The sequence below is a fragment of the Aedes aegypti genome, chromosome 1 (genome assembly GCF_002204515.2).
Source record: "Aedes aegypti strain LVP_AGWG chromosome 1, AaegL5.0 Primary Assembly, whole genome shotgun sequence".
Lineage (NCBI taxonomy): Eukaryota > Metazoa > Arthropoda > Insecta > Diptera > Culicidae > Aedes > Aedes aegypti.
This window is the reverse complement of record NC_035107.1, coordinates 290,559,414-290,581,675: the sequence shown is the minus strand read 5'-3', so window position 1 is coordinate 290,581,675 and position 22,262 is coordinate 290,559,414. Positions and strand designations below refer to the sequence as shown.

Here is a 22,262-nt window from a genome sequence, read left to right as displayed (position 1 = left end):
ATTGAACGGCAAAAATTGAAACATTTCGTGTGAAATGTTTCCCATACTAAAGTAGAGTGTCCGGAATTTGAAGCTGTCCGTTATATGAATCAAAACGGTAGTTAAGCCGAAACAAAATTCATATGTATTAGTTCATTCTCTGAAAGTTTCAAGAAAATCCGACTTAAAATAATTGTTTGGCGAACACTTTTGTGCATTTTTTTTTTCGAGTACTGGCCTTATGTATATACTGTTGCAATTATTAAAAATATTCTTAGAAGTTTAACAATAAAAATGTTAGTCGAGACTTGTTAGGCCCCACTTGACCCCACATAATTTCGGCCCTGCTTACACCTAAGAGAATTATGGAATGGAACGAATTTTACGCTAAACATTTGTCAGAACTAAATATCATTACTTTATTAAGTCATTCGAAAGTAAGTTAACAAAAAAAAAATCCAAATCATATTTTCATGTCTTACATCTACATAAAACTAAACGCCACGGAAGCTATCAAAAGTGCCAGCGTTATGTGTGTCGACTGGGCCCCGCCTTCATCGTGCTTCGTGGTTGTTTCCACGTACGGTTCAGCGGTAGTGCTGTCATACGCTACGGAGCTACCTGTGCTGGGCATGGCTGTAGACGTCGTCTGCTCCTCCGTTGTTTTGGGGTTTGCAGTTGACGCCGCTTGTGTGGTTGATGTCGTAGGGACCTCTGTCGTTGTTGGGCGCTTGGTGCTGGTTGTAGTCGAAGGTTCCTCAGTTGTAGTTGTGGTCGTTGTCGTTGTAGGTGGAGCCACCGTGGTTGTTGGATAACGCATTTCCAACCAATCTTCAATCTCCTTACCCTTGGACCGAATCCACTGCAGGTTTTCGCTGGATTGTTCCAAAGCTCGGAGGATGTCTGTGTCACGAAGCAGGTTGTCCTCAGAGAGCTTTTCGATCAGATCTTGGAACAGGGCGTTCAGCTCCACATCCACAATGTACTTGGCCAAACCGGTGATTGCAGATCCTATGGCGCGTCCACCGAAGTTACCCTTGTTGTATCTGAAATAGTACATTTGATTCAATTTTCTCAATCTGAGTCAATTCGATATCGAAACTTACAACTCGTTGATCTTCATGATGTTGTTCATGAAAAATCGAAGTGCTACTTCCGTACCCTTTCGACTGTTCCGGTACACAGCGGAAAATACCCGTTCCCGTTCCTGGCCGAAGTAGTTTGTTCCACTAGATTCACTAGCGATTGAGGTGTTCAAGAACATTTCCATGAGTTCAACATTCTCCGTACATCCAAGCGCATAGATCAAATCCGTTCGGAAGGCTTGATCTTTCGACGTCTGCATTCTATTCCAAACGGCCAGGAATACTTCTTCGCTGGCGTTCACCAATCCGGCACAATAGATCGAGCTGCGTAGATCTGGATCCACCTGTGAGTTGCTAGACCCAACGGATTCGAGAAGAATTTCCGACGCCTTGCGTAAACAGGTTTGGGAGCCCATGGCGCAAGCCCACTTTGACACGATCTCCCTAGTTTGTCTAGCGAAAAGATCATCATTAGGCTGAGTGACCATACCAAGTTCCGAAAATACCGGGTTGATTGACGTCAACAAATACTTCTTGAGGTATTCCATTTTTGGAGAGCCAGAGAACAGCCTCGTCAATACCTGAAGATTTACATTAGCTGCATACCACGGTACGTAGTCTCGTTCTCTAATAAGGTATGCAACCAATCTGAGAGCCGTATCGTAGCCCAACCGACCAGAACGAGCAAAATTCAACACATCGTCAACCAGCTGTGCTCTGTTCATGTTGTGGATAACGGTTGGATTCCTCAACAGTTGTTCTATAATCAGATTCCACAGTCGCTCGTCGTAATTGACGCGGTAATATCCAGTTTGCTGCTTATTGAAAATGATCCAATCCGTTGCGGACCATCCTTCCGCGGCCAGGATCGTGCTATTAGTGAGCAGCCATCTGGTGTCGGTGGTTGTGTTGAAATTGGGATTCTTGGTTGTGGCAAAGTTGTACGGCATAATCCACGACGATTCTTTGGTGTCCATGATTTTGAGCATATAACGCTCCTGAATAAGAGAAACCTGTAGATCAGATCCTCTGGATACAGTCAGAACAGGGTATCCACTTTGTTCTGTCCACGACTTAAGGATGTCCAGAGCCGTTATGGAAGATGGAATAATCGCATCTGTTGCGTTGTCCAGAGCCTGCTGGATAGCGTTGGCGAAATCTTCCGGGTGAGCACCTTGGAATGCTTTGGAACGTAAGTAGTTGATCAACGCTCGACGGAAGGTTTCCGGTCCGAAGGCATGTTGGAACATGCGCATTATTGAGCCACCTGTTGAATTAGGAATGAAGGCATAAAAACAAATGTATAACTCTGAAGTTGTCTGGGTATACCTTTATCGTATGCAATGTTGTCAAACACGTTGGCGATCTCCGACTGGGTATTCACATAGAACGTCATTGGCCGCGAAGATCCGAGTGAGTCAAAATCGAATGCGTTCTGCATTTTCTGAACTGAATACGTTTCTCGAATGCGCAGCTCTGGGTAGGCCATATCGGACGCTAGATATTCAAAGTACCGAGCGAAGCCTTCCTTCATCCAGAGGTAGCTCCACCAAGCCGGCGATACCATGTTTCCGAAAAACTGATGACCGTACTCGTGTCCCACAACGGTGGCGATTTCATGCTTCTGTCTCATCGGCGAAGATCGACTATCGTAGAAGAACTTCTCCTCCTTGTAGGTCACCTGGGAAAGTTAAAATCAGTTAAATTTCCAAAAAAACTAAACCAGATTCCTCCAACTCACCAATCCGTAATTCTCCATTGCCCCGGCGGCAAAGTCCGGCACGGCCACCTGGTAGATTTTCGGCAGGGCAAAGTCCGTCTCCAGGTAGGACTCCAGCACCTTGAGGATCTTGAAGCCGGCCTCGAGAATGAAGTTGCCCTCGCCGTTCCGGATGGCATTGTAGCGTGCAAAAACTCCCTGGCGGGGATACCGCACGTCCGATACGGATACGAAATCGCTGACAATAACACCGAGCAGATAGGGCTGCATGACGGGCGTATCTTCGAAAACGGTCCGCTTGTAGCCGGCGATGGGCCTGTGCGAAAGATAAAGCGGATTGAAGTGTGCATTATTCGTCGAATTTCAGCGATAAACTTTCTGTTATTTGAGTAGGGTTTTGGCGGGTAGATAAGGAGAACCGAATTGGTAGGAGGATAATTATGGCTCACGGTGTTTACTGAATGTTTGTTATCAAACATCATCAAGTGCCTATATTCTAAAGCCGTCTTATCAGCACTTGATGGATTATGGTAGTAAATGGGCGTGTATGAGGTTGTATGGCATGTTTAACGTTCAAATAAATTCGGCCGAAAAAGTATCTAACCATCGATAACAATCTGATAGCCTGACAACAACCACAAGTACCAATATATTCGATAAAATAAGAAATTAGATTGCAAGTCAATGTTGACTATCGGTGATAGCGTATTACACCTGTTCAAATCGAAATCTAGCCAACGGAATGTTGTCCAAGGTTTAAATTCTGATGAGTAGTCATTGGAATACAATTGAAAATATGTCAACATTTTGATACCACTCGACATAGGTCTGACGATGTCTGGCGTTAAATGAGATTGGGTTATAGGGTAGGTGTACCAGTTATGGCCATAGTGGTTCCCTATTTCGCCATACGTGATATTTTGAATGTCTCAACATTTTGAAAAGTTTTTTTGTGTTTTAGCAGTAAGATATAGGATGTATCTTGATGTTAAAACATTCAAAAAGATTAAAAATGTAAAAGCTATCCGAATTTCACTTATGGCCAAATAGGGAACCACTATGTCCATAACTGGTACACTTTCCCTAACTATAATTGACAAATAAATTTACGTACACTCTATTCGACATTAGTGATTATTGTGAAACTATTAAACGTGGACTACAATCACTTGGCATCCAGTTCACTTCCGATTTCCAAGCAGATTAGTTATTGCTTGGAAGAGTAAGAGTTTTTGACGTAGGACTACGTCTTTCTTTTCTATATTGGGGTGCACTTTAAAAGTACGGAAAATGAGACATGTAACGAAATTAGGGGAGATTTTGAACGTTAATAACTCACTTGTTTATGAACCAATTATTACGATTTTAGTACCATTCGATCAGAAATGTATCTACGCATCGTTAGTAACATATCCGATAAGTGAATTTTGTTGTTAAACTATTGAAAATTTGATAAATGTTGACCCCTTTCTTATCCAACCAATCACGTTCGAGCATTTTTCGACGGTATCGCTTCCCACTATAAAAGCAAACGGGTCCCTGCTTCTTCCCTCAGTCTTCTTTTTGCGGTCGGACTGTGAACACGATCGGGCGAGTCATTCTCGCTTTGCTTTTGCACCCGCGTCATAGTCCAATTTGTGTCGTCGGAAGAGGAAGACGCAAGATTGATTTGCGGCGACGATGACGATGGCTTGGGCGCTTCTCCGAGCGGGGGACTACTGCCGCTCGGAGAAGCGACCAAGCCATCGTCATCGCCGCTACAAATTTATTCGCGCTCCCAGATTTCGACTCGTGATAAATAAATTCAGCATCGGTGGTCAAGAAGCAAGCCCGTTAGAAGTCAATTACCAGAAGCCCCCATAGTTGCTGATCCGAGGAGCTGCTGCTAATCGAGCGTCGGACTAGTGAAATCGCTCAAGATTCCAAGAGTGAGCATCGTTTCCAGATTTCGACTTGTGCCCGGGGATCCAATACCCGTTGCTGTTGTGCGCCATCCACGTCACGAACCATTCAGCTGGTTGGTCGTATAAGCAAATTCCCCGTTTGACCATGGCAATCAACTGATAACATCCCGTAGTGCTAATTATCTGTAACCGTATCGAAGCTAAGAAAGCCATCGGCCCTTATCAGGGCCATCAAATTTGTGGAAAAGAGTTGAAGGAATAATATTTCCGACCTTATTACATCTTATATTCCTCAATCAATCTCGCAGCTTCGTATTAAATTTAATCATATATATAAAATCCCAGAGTTGTCTGTCTGTCAGTAACGCTTTGAAATGTTTCATTGAGCGCTATAACAGCAATTTAATAGCACTACAACAGTCAATTTAAATACTAGAACTTTACAATTGCTTATTTGGAGCACTACAACAGTTATTTGACAGAATATTCTAGAGTTTCATGGAACACATTTCTTCTTCATTCGTAGAATGTTCTAGAATTTTTCATAGTTGTTGTTTTCATTTTTGGGAACTTCTCTTTTAAAACAAAGTTGAACAAAATCGAGCTCTTCTGGATATCTACGTGTAATTTTCACTTATGCTGCAAAATCAATTTTGTGCTATTATAATCAATGTATGCTTATTTTTCAAAAATTTTCTGTTGCATTGAAAAGCTTCATATTTCAAAGCGAAAGAAAACAACATAAGTGCAGTTTTCCAGAATGTGGTGATATCCCGAGTAACACACATGTTATAATTGATGCATATTATGTCTTATATGACAAAATCTAGTCACATTAGAGTTAATATGCATCAATTATAACATGTGTGTTCCTTGGGATTACACACATGATGTATTGGTTGGAACGCTCGATTTTGCTTGAATCGTTCTCAATTTTGTGTGCCTTAGATTAAACGTGTTGTTCCGTGATCAATTCGTAAATTAACCACCCTTAAGCAAATTGTAGTTCGGTCGAACTTGGAATGGGTTGGGGTTAATTATGTGATTCAGAAGGGGTTTCAACATTTCTAACTTTTAAACACGAGTTTGACATGTGGAAAAGCAATATACACATGAATCAGATTATTATTCGTCAACTCGAGTTTTTATTCTATTTACAGTGAAACTAACAACAAAATTTCATGGTGATGGTCCCCCATAACAGCTTTCCAAAGCATTCCTGTTCTGTGAGTCGATATTTTCAAGCGTCATTACAACTGTGATTTTGAAAGACATCAATATATTATGGAACTCTGCAACAGCTATTCAGTAGAATATGCGAAAATGTTGTCCTCTCTAATTCATAAAATGTTCTGGAATTTTCGAAATATTTCACAGCTGAAGAAACACTACAACAGCATTAGAGCTATAATTATTTAAAATTAGAACATTACAACAGCATTAATGTCTCGTGCTCAATAGATTGTGGTCAGAGTATAAATTTAGGCGATTTTGCGGTCATTAGTATCATGCATGTCAATGTCGGGTTATCAAAATTAATGTCATGTCATGTTAATAAAATTATAACCATTATCCTCTACTTCAAACATTACAGCTCCACTGGGATGGAGTGTGTTTCTCAGCTTATTATTTAAAGAGCATTTTTACAGTTATGAACAGAGAAATTCATTAGTTCGTATTGTCATTTTGCAGTTAAACATAAACATTATCAATCTTTGAGAGATTATGCATAGCTTTCCGCTATCAAATTTTGTTCGAGCGTGGCTAGCCACGCTGGGTTAGCTAGTTTGTTATGAATAATTGATGGCACGTCAATTTGAGACTATTCGTGGACGCTGCTGCAGTGCCGTCGGGGTGAGTGCTCAACATTTCACAACGATTGTAAACTAGAGTGGCATTTCCAACAGTGTCTTTGATTTGCCATATTTTATGGGAGCATTTCGATTATGAAAATAATCACATTTAACAAAATTGCGACATATTTAGAATGGTTTTCAAGAGAAATTCTGATTGAACAATTTTCATCATTTTGGCACCCATTTATCAGAATTTCACCTTTATACTAAAGAAAACTAGTGATTATCAATAGCTAACCAGAGAATATTTAGTAAATGTCAAGCATTCCAACTATTCATGTTTGATCAATTTCTCACGCATTATCATTTTCCGCAATTTTCAAGTAATTCTTAGCCCAATACATTATTGGCACATACCCATTTTCCTCATTGCTCGACTAGAAGAGAAGAGCACGAATGGGAGGAGCATCATCTGCTAATCTAAGGGTTTAAAGCATGCTTCCTTCGCCGGATTCGGTTTCATTCCATTTTCGCTTTCGAGCTGGTAAGAGCTCGTCCGAACCTGCTTAGCGAGGAGCACCTCGTAGCCAGAAGCCTGCTGAGCTGTTGATCAGCATCTGGTTTATGAGATTTCGGCTCGTGATAAACTCATCTGTGGTGCAGTCAAGAATCGAGCGTCCGGTTTGTGGTATTGCTCAAGATTTCAAACTTAAGCTACGTTTTCAGATTTCAACTTCAGCCGTGTGATCTAATACCTGTTGCTGATGTGTGCCATCCACACCACGAAACATTCAACTGGTTCGTCTTATAAGCAGAGAACTTATACAAATTTCTACACTTGCGTTGGGGATTCTTCGTTTAACCAATGCAATCAACTGATAACAACCTGTAGTGCGATTCATCTTTGACAGCATCCGAGCTAACAAACCTTTGGCTCTTTTCAGGGCCACCAAATGTGTGTAAGAGAGTTAACAGAGTAATATTTCCGACTTTATTTATCACATTGCCAAGCAATGAATAATATTTCTCTCAAACCATAAGATCAACAAAGCTTTCATTATAATCCTCGAATAACTTCCTATAGACTCATTGCTGATAAATATTCTTTAATTAGAATTACTTAAATTTTGCTTCAGCATGCTGAACAAGTCTCAATCACTACTGTTCTTTCCAATGCTACCATATATTTCATAGGAGGTTACTAATATAATTTCAAAATGATCATACAACCTGAAGGGAAATTTCACATTCTCTTAGACAAATATGACGAATTCATCGGATAAAGATAATGTATGTTTGGGACATGATTAAACGTACACTTTGCTCCAAATCGTTATATGCATAAATATTCACGAAAGTTTCGAGCACTGAAAACAATATGAAGTCAAAACGAGCAACAAGAACGACATCAAATTCAGTTAAATTAACCATCGTGGTCCTACGTCACCAGTTCGTACAACCCCATAGGGATGTACCCTCATAGTTTTAGTATTTTTGTTCTACACTAATGCATGCGGATGTCCCACCACGCAGAGTTATGATTAATAAAAAATTTAAAAAAACATGAACTTTTGATAGTCTGTTTGAATACGATATGATACGATAGAAAGAAGAAGTTCCGTGACATCGCCGTTGATTAAAAATATTCAAAAAAAATATTTTATTTATTTTTTATTCGCCATGCCATATCCTCAGAATATAATTTCTCTGGAACAAAAAAACATTGAAAGTGCTCTCCAAACAACTTCTTCGACGTTGGCTCAGATTGCTTTAAAAATATTTAGTTTTGATATGTTATAGATTAACGCATTGAACAATTTTGAGCGTTTCGTTCAAAATCCTGCGAAAAATGAAGCATTCAATATTACAAACACGATTGATCCAGATTCATTACAAAAAGATAACCGATTACTTGTCCAAAAGAAGCTGTAGAGAAAAGTAATGCAAGGATGGCACCCACTAATTATGAAATGGGCTATCAGACGAACAGACAAAAACCCCCTTGATGAATGAATGCGGTTCTATTTCACCCTTCTCTAACAATCGATGACATTGAATGATTTGGATATAACATAACTGTTGATAAGGTGTCGTAGCAACGATAGGAAAAAGCGTTAATAAACTGCGAATCACGGTCTGTCATTTCTATGTTACGTTTGAATTGAATTTCTAAATAATAAGACTAGATGGTTCAGAATATGTGCCTCAATGTGGTATATATGAATAACAAGTGCACGGCCGCCTACAATTGCAAATACATTCATTTGCGAAAAAAGTATTTAAATAGTTGTACGCGCTATGTCGCTAATCCCTTTGGATTATATTTGTGTCGTATGGTTTGGCATGATTGCAAACTTGGTTTACCTACCCGTTTGACGTAGGGAAATTCACGTATTCTCGGCAGTCTAAGCCGATGCTGCGTTTCTTTTATAGTTCTCGGATTATTCAAGCTCTTCTAGATTGTAGTTCGAAACATTTGTAATATAAAATAAATGGTAATATAAAATAAATATCATCCATTCAACGGATATCTCAAGACCCTGATAGGCTAGGTAGTCATTCCCAACTGGTGGTCCACTGACCTCTAGGGGAGCGTTACGAATTCTCAGAGGGTCTGCGGAACCGTGACAATAAAGTTTATTTTTCATGATTAATTATAACGGAATCCAGATTTTGAACGATATGTTATTCTCAGTGACGGTCTCAGGGTTTCAACGTCGAGCACATTGAATTAACCTGTAGAATCTCTGAAAGACTTTGGAAGAATCCTTTATGAAATCAAGTTCTTTGTACGACGTTAGCAAAGTGCACTCAAGATATTTTTTGACTTTATGGCTAGATTGTTGGAGGGGTTTTGTAAAAAGTTTGAAGGGTGGTGTAAAGTCTTATGTTGCCGTCTTGACACATTCTATACGAACTTGCTATAAGCTAATTAAGCTCTTTTTGTTGATGAGTAGACTTTCAGGGTTAGTGATCTAATGGCTGGTACTTCTGCTTCATAAGCAGAAGCTCATGGGTTCAATCACAATACCCGTTCGTTTCCTCGTACTTTGTAGTTGTATCTTTCACTTGCTTTTATCTTCCACTATAGTCTATCACACTCAAACTATTCGTTCATAGCAAACGCTCACCCCAATACCTTCCCATATGAGCTGGCGTAGATGCAAAGGTATATCAGCTTTACTGTGGGTCAGTTTCTAAAGCAAAATCATTTCATCCCTATTCCACGCATTGGTCTGCATTCTGACGGAGCTGGCGTCATTGTTGCCTAAAAATAGAATATTACCAGCACTTATACACTGAGGGTATCTGTTAGTCTCAAGCACTCATCTGGTTGGTTCTTTGATGCAAAATCTATCCGTTCTTGAACCGTAAGAGCTCTGCAGATGTCCCTTCTGATGTGAAGTAGCTCTAGATCAATCAGCTGGCATCGACTCTCACAGCTTGGCAGTTGGAACGGATTTCTCCATGGCAGTTTCGAAAGCAAACTGAAGAAACCGGTGCCATTGTCGTAAGCGTGACTCCAGACCGCGGAACAACATTCGAAAGTGGGGCGCACGAGCGAGCAATATTGTGACTTCAAGCAGTAGACATCTGTGAGGTTCTTTGCAATCCTGAAGATGAATCCCAATGTTTTTGATGTCTTGTCGACAATGTATGAAACAGTAGACTGATGCAAATTTTAAAATTTTTGCTCCCCTATGCTCAAACGGTGTCAATCATGATAAAAATGATCCTCCCAAAATTTGAAGTGTTTTGGAAGAAATTTGGTTGTGCACACGCTATTTGAAGTTTATATGGCACTTACTATGAAAAAGGCAAAGCTTTTGTGTTCAGTCCTCATTTAATTTATTTAGTTAACATCTAAACAGATAACACTGAATCAACAATTTCACGCCACAATACTCGGTTCGTGGCCGCTTCTCTCCATCCTCGTTTCTGCCCCACGCTCGCCAAATCGATACGTACTTGATCCGCCCACCTAGCTCGCTGCGCTCCACGCCTTCTTGTACCAACCGGATCTGACGTGAACACCATCTTTGCAGAGTTGCTGTCCGGCATTCTTGCAACATGCCCTGCCCATCGTATCCTTCCAGCTTTGGCCACCACCAGTCCAACCTTTGCTGCCTCGCGGTTCAGGCGGGTGAACAGGTCTGCCACCTTTTCAAATGTTCGGCCGACGATGTCCATGTCATCGGCGAAGCAAACAAGTTGACTGGATCTCGTAAAACTCGTACCCCGGCTGTTAAGCCTGGCTCTCCACATAACACCTTCTAGCGCAATATTGAACAACAGGCAGGAAAGTCCATCACCTTGTCGTAGTCCTCGGCGGGATCCAAACGAACTGGAGTGTTCGCCTGAAACCTTCACACAATTTTGCACACATTCCATCGTCGCTCTTATCAGTCTCGTGAGCTTCCCGGGAAAGCTGTTCTTGTCCATGATTTTCCATAGCTCTGCGCGGTCAATACTGTCGTATGCCGCGGCCGCCTTGAAATCGATGAAAAGGTGATGCGTTGGGACCTGGTACTCACGACATTTGCCGTGAATTTGCCGTACAGTAAAGATCTGGTCCGTTGTCGATCGGCCATCAACGAAGATGACTTGATAACTTCCCACGAACTCGTATACTACAGGTGACAGATGACGGAAGATGATCTGGGATAATACTTTGTAGGCCGCATTTAGAATGGTGATCGCTCGAAAGTTCTCACAATCTAACTTGTCGCCTTTCTTGTAGATAGGGCAGATTACCCCTTCCTTCCACTCCTCCGGTAGCTGTTCTGTTTCCCAGATTGTGCCTATCAGCCGGTGCAGACAAATGGCCAGCCTCTCAGGGCCCATCTTTATTAGTTCAGCTCCGATACCATCCTTACCAGTAGCTTTATTGTTCTTGAACTGGTGAATGGCATCCTTAACCTCCCTCAAAGTAGGGGCTGTTTGGTTTCCATCGCCCGCAGTACTGACGAAGCAGTTGACAACCGCTCGTCGTGCGCGACAGACGTACAGAATAACGCTCTCGATTATCTTGTTTCCCGAATTCTTGTTGCGAAAAAATCCTGCGTTAATGCAAGATGTCTTCGCACAGGAAAAACACACTAGTCGTTGATTTTAGTGTTCTGCCAAAACGACCCATCTTGGAACAAGTGGAGGAGTTCCTTAGAGACATTATTAAACTCGATCTAGCTGATGTGAAGAACATTCAGCTGCATAACATCAAAAACTGCGTCTTCATCGAAAAGAATGACGCAGGTGTAGCACCCCGGCTACAGCAGCAACACCATCTACGGCATTTTTTTGAGTATAAAGGAGTAAGATACTTCATACCAGTGTACGTCGATGGTCCTACAACCACCGTGAGAATTCACGATCTTCCACCACAAATGTGTAACAATGTCATCTCCAATCATCTGCAGCAGTACGGGAAGGTCATTTCCATACAAAATGAGGTATGGAAGAATTACTTCTCCGGCATACCGAACGGTGTAAGAGTTGTTCGACTGAAAGTGGATAAACAAATACCGTCGTACATTGTTGTGAACAACCATGGCACATATGTTAGCTATCCCAATAAAAGCGATCAATTGACAGCTTGTGACGCCGAAAAGCTGAAACAAAAAGCACCATCTAACTCGATCAAACAGAAAAGGAACAACGAGAAGCGAAATGATACAGTGGACACTCCAGCGCAAGCGTCTCCAACCGAGACCGGCAACGACGACGACGACGACGACCATGATAACGGAAGTAACAACAATAACGACAGGGAATGTGAAAACGAAACAGCGACGGACTTTGATACTACGAAGCGGCGGTTGTCAACCGAATCGAACGGCACGAGAGAGGAAAATACAGCAAAGCGATCATGCAATCAGGGCACCCAAAAATGCGATCAGGAATGGAAAGTGATGACCAGATCGAAGAAGAAAGCAATGAATTAGTTCTGCATATTGTACATACTATTGAAATAAAAGTCAACTTACATGACACGACACGAATGCACCTCTGGTGTAAAGTGTCGCTAATAAAAAAAAAGTACTGACGAAGGCATTTGCTCCGTTGTCCCGTCCTTCATTGTCTGTGCTCTCAGCGCCATTCAGGTGTACCGTCGAAGTGCTGCTTCCACCTTTCGATCACCTCACGCTCATCCGTCAAAATGCTCCCATCCTTATCCCTGCACATCTCGGCTCGCAGCACGAAGCCGTTGCGGAATGCGTTGAGCTTCTGATAGAACTTACGCGTTTCTTGAGACCGGCACAGCTGTTCCATCTCCTGGCACTCCGTCTCCCCCAGGCGGCGTTTTTTCTCCCGAAAGAGGCGGGTCTGCTGTTGCCGTTTCAGTTTATAGCGTTCCACGTTCTGCCGGGTCCCTTGCTGCAGCATGACCGCCCGCGCTGCATTCTTCTCCTCCAAAACCTCCTGGCACTCTTCGTCGAACCAATCGTTCCGTCGACTCCGTCCCACGTACCCGACGTTGCTCTCAGCTGCATCGTTGATGGCTGCTTTTACTGTTCTCCAGCAGTCCTCAAGAGGGACTTTATTCAGCTCACCCTCTTCCGGAAATGCAGCCTCAAGGTGCTGCGCGCATGTAGCTGCGACATCCGGTCAGCTACTCTTGGTCATACCCGGGCGGCCGTCGGTACCGTACGATGTTAACGACGGAGAGTTTTGGGCGCAGTTTAACCATCACCAGATAGTGGTCAGAGTCGATTTTGACATGGCCAACCTGATTTTGACGTCGTGGCTTGTGCATCTGTCGTACTCGCGTTCGAGCTGCACGTAAAACGCGTCTTCATCCTCATCAGTGCTTCCGGAGTTTGGGCTGTGCACATATATTATGCTGAAGTTGAAGAACCGCTGTATCCAGCTCGTGTGTGTTGCCGCAACTCTGGTAGATGGTATGGTTACCTCTAAACGTTCGCACCATTGATCCCTTCCAACACACTTCCTGCAACGCTACGATGCCGAATCCGCGGTCCTTCAGCACGTCGGCGAGTATGCGTGTGCTCCCGATGAAGTTGAGAGATTTACAGTTCCACGTACCGAGCTTTCAATCGCTAGTCCCTTTACGTCGCTGTGGTCTTCGCCGATTGTCCCGGTTCGTATTCTCTCGTTGATTATTCGTTGCTTGATTTTTTTACGGCTGGCTTGCAGGGCCTTACACCAATCCCCTAGATTTCCGGAGGACCATTCCTCCTAAATGTTCGGAGGACCATAGTGCACAGTTTAGAATCCTTCTCTGGCGCTCTGACGATGATCAGCCGCTCCTGACATTTGGAACAGACGCTGTTGTGAGCCGCTCCTAGCATGGAGTACAGTCGCTCAAGGTTTGCAGAAGCAAAAGCAAAAGCAAACCCCCCCTTCCCTGTCAGTATACGACCAAAGTTCTCACCGGGGGTTGGTTACCCGATCTCCCCTAAGGTTACTCGTACCCCGGCCAGTACCACGAAGAGGTAGGGGTAGGAGTTGCTGGACAAGAGGCTAAGGACCGCACAGAGGGGTCTATTTTCATCCTACAGGTACGCCATGCCCAGCCATTTACCAACCAATATCATATATAAGCTTTATTTTTAAAATTGTGTCGAAATTTGAACCTTGACACTTTTGATCTTGTTAGACGTTCACTTAGTCGACAAAAATGCCACAGAGGTTCAAATTTCCAACACTGCGCTTGATCTTATCTAACATTTCGGAAGGGACACGGAAATCAAAATACATCCAAAATTTGAGTTTAAACCAAGGGGTGTGACAAAATCTCAAAAACTGCAAACAATTGTGTTTTGGATTTAAACCAAAGAAAAACGTTTAAAATTGAGTAAATAGGCTTTTCTTAATAAACATAAACTTAAACGTTTGGTATTGAAATTGAGACAGGACTTTAGGACCTAATTGAAACGCGATCCCCAGGAAAAATATTTCATAATAACTTCCATCCTCGTGGAAGATATTCACAACATTCAATTGCATTGATAACATTGTAGTAAAGACATTTAACAACACTGTCAGTGTTGAGAAAAATCGTTTCTAAATTGAATTCTTGCGAGCATTTTCTTGCACTCAGTTTTGATAGATTCCAATGCAAACATCAGAAGGTATTGCTGCAGCAAAACGTGAAACAAATATTTGAAGAATTGCCTGTAACATACTTTTTAAAGGAGTTTTCATAAATATTGATATTAGAGAGAGGATAACAACTCATTAACTTTTGGAAAAAATAATAAAAAAAAATATATATAAGAACACTGAATTTTTAGGAGATTCCTCTTATGGAATATCTGTGAAATTTCTCTGAGGAATTCTTGTATGGATCCTTGCAGAAATTATTGAAGATTTTTTTTTGTTAGAATTTTTTTTAATAATAGGCTTAATAAATAGTTCTTAAAAATGCTTCAAAGTCATGGAAGAACCTGGAGAAAACCTCCAAGGATTATATGGAAAAATCTTCTCTGGCATTTGTTGAAGATTTTGTTAAAAAGTTCTCTAAGGAAATTTTTAAAGTATATTTGGAACTAAATTTTGGACAAACGTTTCATGTAGCTCTGAAGGAATTCTTGTACGAATATTAAAAAAATACTGGTTGCACCACTGAAATAATTTAAGAAAAATCTTGATAAATTCTAGCAGCACGCTTATATAGTCTTATCTTTTTTCAATACTTAGAGAACTTTTAGAAAAAAAAATCTAGAGGAAAACTCACAAGCATTTTTGACAGCATCCATGTGTAGTCAATCCTCATATTTCATTGTGGTCATTTTTGGCAATTTTACATATGATTATAAAGGCAATATTCCCCTCATGCATTAGGAAGGTGAATGAGACCTTTGAAGAAATTTATGTCTCAATCAAAGAAACAGTTTTGAAGAAGCGCTAGAAAGAGCTCCTACGAGAATGCATTGTGCAATTCTTAGTAAAATTCCTCCAGATTTGTTTTGAAAGAATTCCTAAAGAAATTTTCATAAGAATTCCATAAAGTAGGTGTCTTAGATTATTTTTGAAAAATTAATAGGAAAATCCATTCAATAATTCTGAAACAATCCTAGGTACAATACCTGAAGATATGTTTGGATGTAAACTTGAACAATTTCTTGGAAACATTCTTAGGACTTCTCGGAAATATTTTTGAAAAAGTTCACAAAGACATCACTGGAGGAATCTATAAATTAACTTATCGGAGAAATCCTTAAAAGAGTTTCTTGGAAAAAAATCCTGAATATAAACTTGGAGAAACAATTTTTGAAGGAAACGCCGAGGGAAATCTTGGTAGAATCACCCGAATAACTTGAATGAAATTCACGAGGATGCTAGAAGGATTGTTTGATTGTTTGAAAATAAAATCACTGAATCATTTTCGGGACAACTTCTTAGAGAAATTCTTTGACACATTGATGTACGATTTTCTATAGGAATTCCTGAGGCAATAGCTAAATATTCACAGGTTTTTTTTTTTCGATTTCATTAAATGTTTCAAGCTGAATTAATTATCGGCGTGAAAATGTAAAATCGGTGGCGTGACGTTGATCGGCGTATGGCGCGCCGCCGATGTATCAATCGGCGTTGGCGTGACGTGAAATGGATCGGCGGCGGCGGCGTGGAGTTGCGGCGCACAGGTCTATTACAAAGTTATGATTATATGAATCATTTTGTGATATTCAGTTATCCCCTGAAGTAATCTGTAGCTGTTATTGAAGGAAACTGATGAAAGAATTAAAAAAAGTCAAAAAGCCCGCAATGAAAATGAAAATGCAATTATGCAACTAAATTGTTCACGATGCTTAAATTTCTTAAATTTACATTTTAGTCTGAGATATCTTGAGACAATAAGTATGAGCTGTGCAAAGCTTTGTTTTTATTTGTAACGAATATTTTGTTTTTCATTGTAACCCGAACTGGAGTACGAATTTTTATTTAATTTTATTACGACAGTATTTGAGGTAAGCTTTCGAACGATGTAGAGATATCTGTATGAAATATTACGGTTAAGCAGAATGCAGAATCATTTAACGTATACCTTGTGTTTGAATTATTTTTTTTTTGTTCAAAACTCCAACTTAAGCAATTAACCCCTCTACCGGCAGTTTCATTTTTTCCGCAAAACTCAAATTCAAAACGTTAAAACTTTGTTGTTTTTCAATATTTACGCACCATTTTTTCACAAGCTCTCAAAAAACTCTTCTAGTTTTAGGATCTGTGTCGAATCGATATACATATATATATATATATATATATATATATATATATATCTATATATATATATATATATATATATATATATATATATATATATATATATATATATATATATATATATATATATATATATATATATATATATATATATATATATATATATATATATATATATATATATATATATATATATATATATATATATATACGTGAACTGCGTGATCAACGATTTGGTTAGCGATGTCCGTTGACGTTGATTCAACGCATATCGTTATCGTTGACGCTAACAGCCACAAAAATCAACGCAACGGCGTTAACGTTGATCCGTGACAAAATCAACGTTAACGGCGTTAATCGTTGATTAACGTTAACAACCCTGGTGTCGATATTGATCATTGGTCATCTGGTTTTGAAGATATTCCAAAATTCCTTGGGGGACCGACCCGTAACTAGAACCTTCCGTTAATTTCTCAGGCTACAGAATTTTAATCGTATTCGGATATTCACTCTTCGGAACAATACATAAATGAGAATATGTTGTGAAAAAATGAAGCAATTTGATGCAGCCGTCCTTAAGTAATGACCATTTAGGTTTCTGAAACCACGCTGGTCAAAGATCATAAAAACTTCAAAAAACATCATATCGTAATTTTCAGATATCTCCAAGAATACTGAATCGATTTGTATGATTTTTTCAGAGAAGCTCCTTATTACCTGGCATTATATAGCCCACATTTTATTTTTTTGATAAATTGATCAAAAACAAAATGGCCGCCAAATGCATTTTATATGGAAAATGTCGGTCCCCCAAAGAATATCGGAATATCTTTAAAACCAGATGACAAATAATTAATATCGACATAGATCCTTAAACTAGAAGAGTTGTTTGAGAACTTGTGAAAAAATGGTGCAAAAATATTGAAAAACAAAAAAGTCATAGCGATTTGAATATTTATTTTGCGGTAAAAAATGAAGCTGTCGGTAGAGGGGTTAAGCAAAGGATTCTGCTTTAATTTTTCAGGAATATTTTGATAGAATGGTTTACCTTGAATGATGTTCAATAAAAACATATCAGAATAAGTCACTTTTTCGGTTATTGTCACCTGACTGCCCATAGTGGAATTACATCGAAAGTATAGATTTGGTACGGCCTTCTAGGGATGGTACACAAATTATGTCACACTTATTTGGAACTTTTTCGAACCTAGTTAAGTCGTTTTCTATGAGATCACCAAAATTTTAGTACGGCTCTTCACGCTGAGCCTGACCCTCTTGGAGCATAACATAATTTGTTCATGATTCATAAGGGATCCGTGGATCACTGTTTGGGAAACTCTGGTTCAGAATTTGGAGCTTGAGATTGAGCTTGATTGACCACTCCAGTATGGCCCAATGAGCTGCACTTACTCGAGGAACCAACCAGATGACTGCTTGGGACTAACAGACACTCTTAATGTATGAGTTCTGGTGATCAATGGAGGCAACAATGGTGCCTTCCAATTTTAAATGTAGGCCAATGAGGAGAAGATGGAGGAATTAATTTAGCATTTAAAACTGCCTCAAAGTAGACCGCCAGTTGATGCGTAAAGGTATAGGGATAAGGTAATTTTTGTGGCAGAGAGAAACCTCTCTGATGTTTGGTTAGCAAATTGCCTATCAGGTGTAAGAAAAGGCTTGCTATAATGATGGAAGAATAAGCGTTCTAGCGATTGCTATGAATACTTACGATTCATTTATTTCATTTATTAAGTTATCATCTAAACAGATAACACTAAACCAACAATTTTACGCCACCGAGTATTGTTCGTGGCCGCATATCTCCATCCTCGGTTTTGCCCCACGCTACTTACGAACATAAGATGAATAAGATAACCGATTTCCTGTCCAAAAAAGCTGTAAAGGACAGTGATGCAAAGAAGAGGCACAAAAGTAGAAAAAAGTGGAGGCACACACTAATTATGAAATGGGCTATCTGACGAACAGTAAAAACTTCCACGATGAATGCGGTCCTATTTTATCCTTTTCTAACAATCGATGACATTGAATGATTTGGATATTACATACGTGTTGATAAGGTACCGTAGAAATGATAGGAACAAGCGTTGATATATTACGAATCACGGTCTGTCAGTTTTTGTGACGTCTGAATTAAATTAAAAAAAAAACAGGTCGGAAGCTCAAACCATTTTTGCGATTCTGAAAATGTGTTTTAAAATCTGAACAGGGAAAATGTACAGATTTTTGACCTGATTCATTTGCAGTCGTTAAAGTGATTTGATAATTGAAGCGTTAGTCATACTTTGTTGCATTTGAAGACATTTGTGTTTCTGGATTAATTCTAGGCAAGGTGTTAAACTTGATTAAGTCATATGTAATATTAGTTCAGTACACTGAATTGGGGGTTTATGTAAGTTGTGCTTAGGTAGCAAGGTTCCGCATTCTATCTCACTATCAGCTTTTCGCTGAAAATTGTTGTAAGGGAGGAACAAAAATTTTCAGCGAAAAGCTGCCTAGTAAAAATTATCCGTTTTTGTGGTTCCGGGTCATTTGGCCGAAAAGGCCATTTGGCCGAAAAGGTCATTTGGCCGAACGCCGAAAGTAAACTACAATGCTAACTGTATGTTAACTGGATTTATAATGAATTTCAAAGAACTTATTCATAAAGAAGGATAAATCATCATTGATGTGCATAAATAAGTTTTTTAGTGTTAGTTCAAGAATCAGTCAGTGCTGAAAGAAGAACATCATAATTGTAAGCAGCTGTTCACTTCTATGCTAGCGGTAATAACCACCAGCAGATGTTTTGGCATCGCGTTTGTAGTTAGCTTTTGACAGTAACTAAAATGGTTTAAGGCTCAAGAATCCATCATTCAATCATCAGAAATTAAATACCAGTTTTTTCGTTCAAATTTTAATCAATTCTTATGAAAATCTATCATCGTATTTTAGATAGCAACTGCAATGCAATGATAGATTTTCTTGAGCATTGCTTTTATTTTGAGAAAATAAACTGGTTTTGAAAATTTGTAAAACGATGATGATTATTTTCCTCTTAAGACTTTTTCGTCCCTCTGCTGGATCGGGTTGCTTCGATCCCTCGAATCGTACCAAGCAATATATGTCATGGTTCTGACAGCAACAAGTCTTGGCTTCTTCTTTTCACAACGGAGAAACAGTGAGCTTCTTTGATGTAAGTGTTGACCGAGTAGTTTATTGCTATACGCAAGCAACAGTGCAGTGTTCAGTTCACATGTTGTAATTTTAATCTTAATCTTGAGCTAAAAAATATGTTTTGAACAAAACGTATTATAAGCTTTAATTCCAATAACTATGAAAAAAAAAAATCTCTCTTGAAAGAACAGCCTATGATCATAAGAAGCAAAAATCTCACAACTTCGTCCTGAATTAAAGGGTCGATGTTATCATTCTCTTGGAGCTCTTTTATATAGTGACAAACATGATGTCCCGTCAAATCATAAAAATCAACAAATTAATTAGCTTATCAGTTATTGGGTCATACTTATGAATCCTACACATCAGCGTTGTAGCAATTTGATTTTTTGTTCATGATTCGGCCAAACGGCGCTCGGCCAAATGGCGTTCGGCTAAACGGCATTTGGCCAAACGGCATTTGGTCAAATGGCCGGACACCCATCGGGATTAATGTTGCTATTCAAACTTACACAGATTCTAGAAATGTTTTGATGAAATACAACCAACATACATCCTTTTCTGTCGAGATCCAGTTTGAAAATTTGTCGAGCACACTGCGGTGCCACGATTGTCGAGCTCAACTGAAAGTGTAGGTATTTTTCACATGAACTGATAATAAAATTATCAATTGTCAATAAAATATTCCTCTTTATAAATTGATTTGTTGGTATTCACATCTGTTAATGGCGTTATGTACTATCAGGCCATTTATCATAATTTTTCACGGAATTTTTATACTTAATCATAAGGAAATCTTACCAGATACCATACGTATGTAAAAAGGTGAAAAACATGTGATTAATTTCGAAGGGTCTAGCAGTTTAAACTAGAAAAACTAGTTATTTGGTATGCCAAAACGCTCTCAGTGCAGCTTCCCCTTTTTTAAAATCTCCAGAATATATTTGTCACGGAACATCGACTCATGGAGGTTTCATTGTATAAAGACAGAAAGTAATATGGCTCATAAACATTAATGAACTCCGATCCCTTATTTAAATATTTATTTTTTTATTGTTTATAAAATAGAGTTTTTATAAGCCTTTAGTTATTCCAACGATACTTTGATTCTATCTTTTCATATAAACTGTCAATTTTCGATAAATTAACCATTTTTTCTGCAATTGCAATTATATTAGGAAACAAAACATGACGTTGAATACCAATTTCTTCTCAAGTTTTTGAATTCCCGGGAAATTATAGTTTTATTTCCCATACCCCATGAACATTAGAAACCCTCATCGTATAGTACATACCCATCACTGATATCCTTCGGCAAATTGTTGGACAGCACCGTGTAGTTCGCTCCATGAATCACCGTCAACCCGATCGGAGCGCGTATCCCTGGTTCGTCATAACAAGGAAACGCATGGCGGGCGTCCGTTGAGGAAAACTGTGTCGTCGCAAGCCAACGGGTTCTTCCTTCGTCATCCACGTAGGACGACCGATAGAATCCGGCGTTATCCTCTCGAAGCTCCCCGTAATATTCAAACTCCAGGAAGTAGGTTCCATTGAGGATCACTCCAGGCGGAGAAACCGTTACGAACTCCCGCTTCGGATCCAGCACGAAGCTGGAATTGTCATCCAAGAGCACAAGATCCGTCCCATTCCCGAGCGTGGACCACAGTTTAACGTGAGTTATCGTAGTTTTGCGATAGTGCACTGTAATGCTACTGTTGCTTTCGTCTTTTACCACCAATTCGATCTTCACTTTACCATCGAATCGAAACTGTCGCGCGCTGCCGTCCTCGTGGACATACGTGGTCAGCTCGAGGTCGTACCGTACCGGGTAGCTGTTGTTTGGTAGACGGTAGTTATCGCCATCCAACTGGGCACAGGCCGAACACGCCAAACAGAGCACCGCAAGCGCTGCCGGAGCAAATTTATCCATCCTAGCCGTTCCGCGGTCTTTTGAATACTAATCAACAAATGACACCCAGTCAATAAATTGTTCATGTAAAAAAATCGGTTGTACCTTCTCCCAACCAATCGATGCGTTATCTCATTTTGCGGCCGGGTTGTCTTTGTTGCTATTTTTGCGTTAACCTTCTGTCTGGGTAAAAAAATAATGACGTTGTCAGTGCCTTGGGGTCATGTTGGTCCCAAATTTATGAGATTATGGCTTCGTGAAATTTGAATAAATTTTCGATTTTTCTGCTGCTTTGGAAACAAAACTAAATCTGTTTTACTTGAAATGTATGTAAGGGGCTGCTGCAAACATGTAATAATTTCCTTCAAGTGTAACGTCACATTATTATTCGAATCAAATAAGATTCAATGAACAACAATAGTCGCCAAAAAATGTGTGAAACCATAGAGCAAAAATCTATGTCGTTTCATAATTAAGAAATCAGATGCGGATCGACCATTTTCCGGAATG

The 22,262-nt window shown here is 39.8% G+C and overlaps 1 protein-coding gene across 1 annotated transcript; it reads right to left on the bottom strand.

The window, feature by feature from the left end:
• Window positions 1–373: 373 nt before the first annotated feature.
• LOC5576802 (aminopeptidase N) lies at window positions 374–21,800 on the bottom strand. Its single transcript, XM_021838123.1, has 5 exons — window positions 21,139–21,800; window positions 2,806–3,100; window positions 2,394–2,745; window positions 1,086–2,331; window positions 374–1,025 (listed from the first exon to the last, which is right to left on the bottom strand). The coding sequence occupies exons 1-5, from the start codon at window positions 21,771–21,773 to the stop codon at window positions 464–466; spliced, it is 3,090 nt and encodes a 1,029-aa protein (XP_021693815.1). The 5' UTR covers window positions 21,774–21,800; the 3' UTR covers window positions 374–463.
• Between the last annotated feature and the right edge of the window lie 462 nt (window positions 21,801–22,262).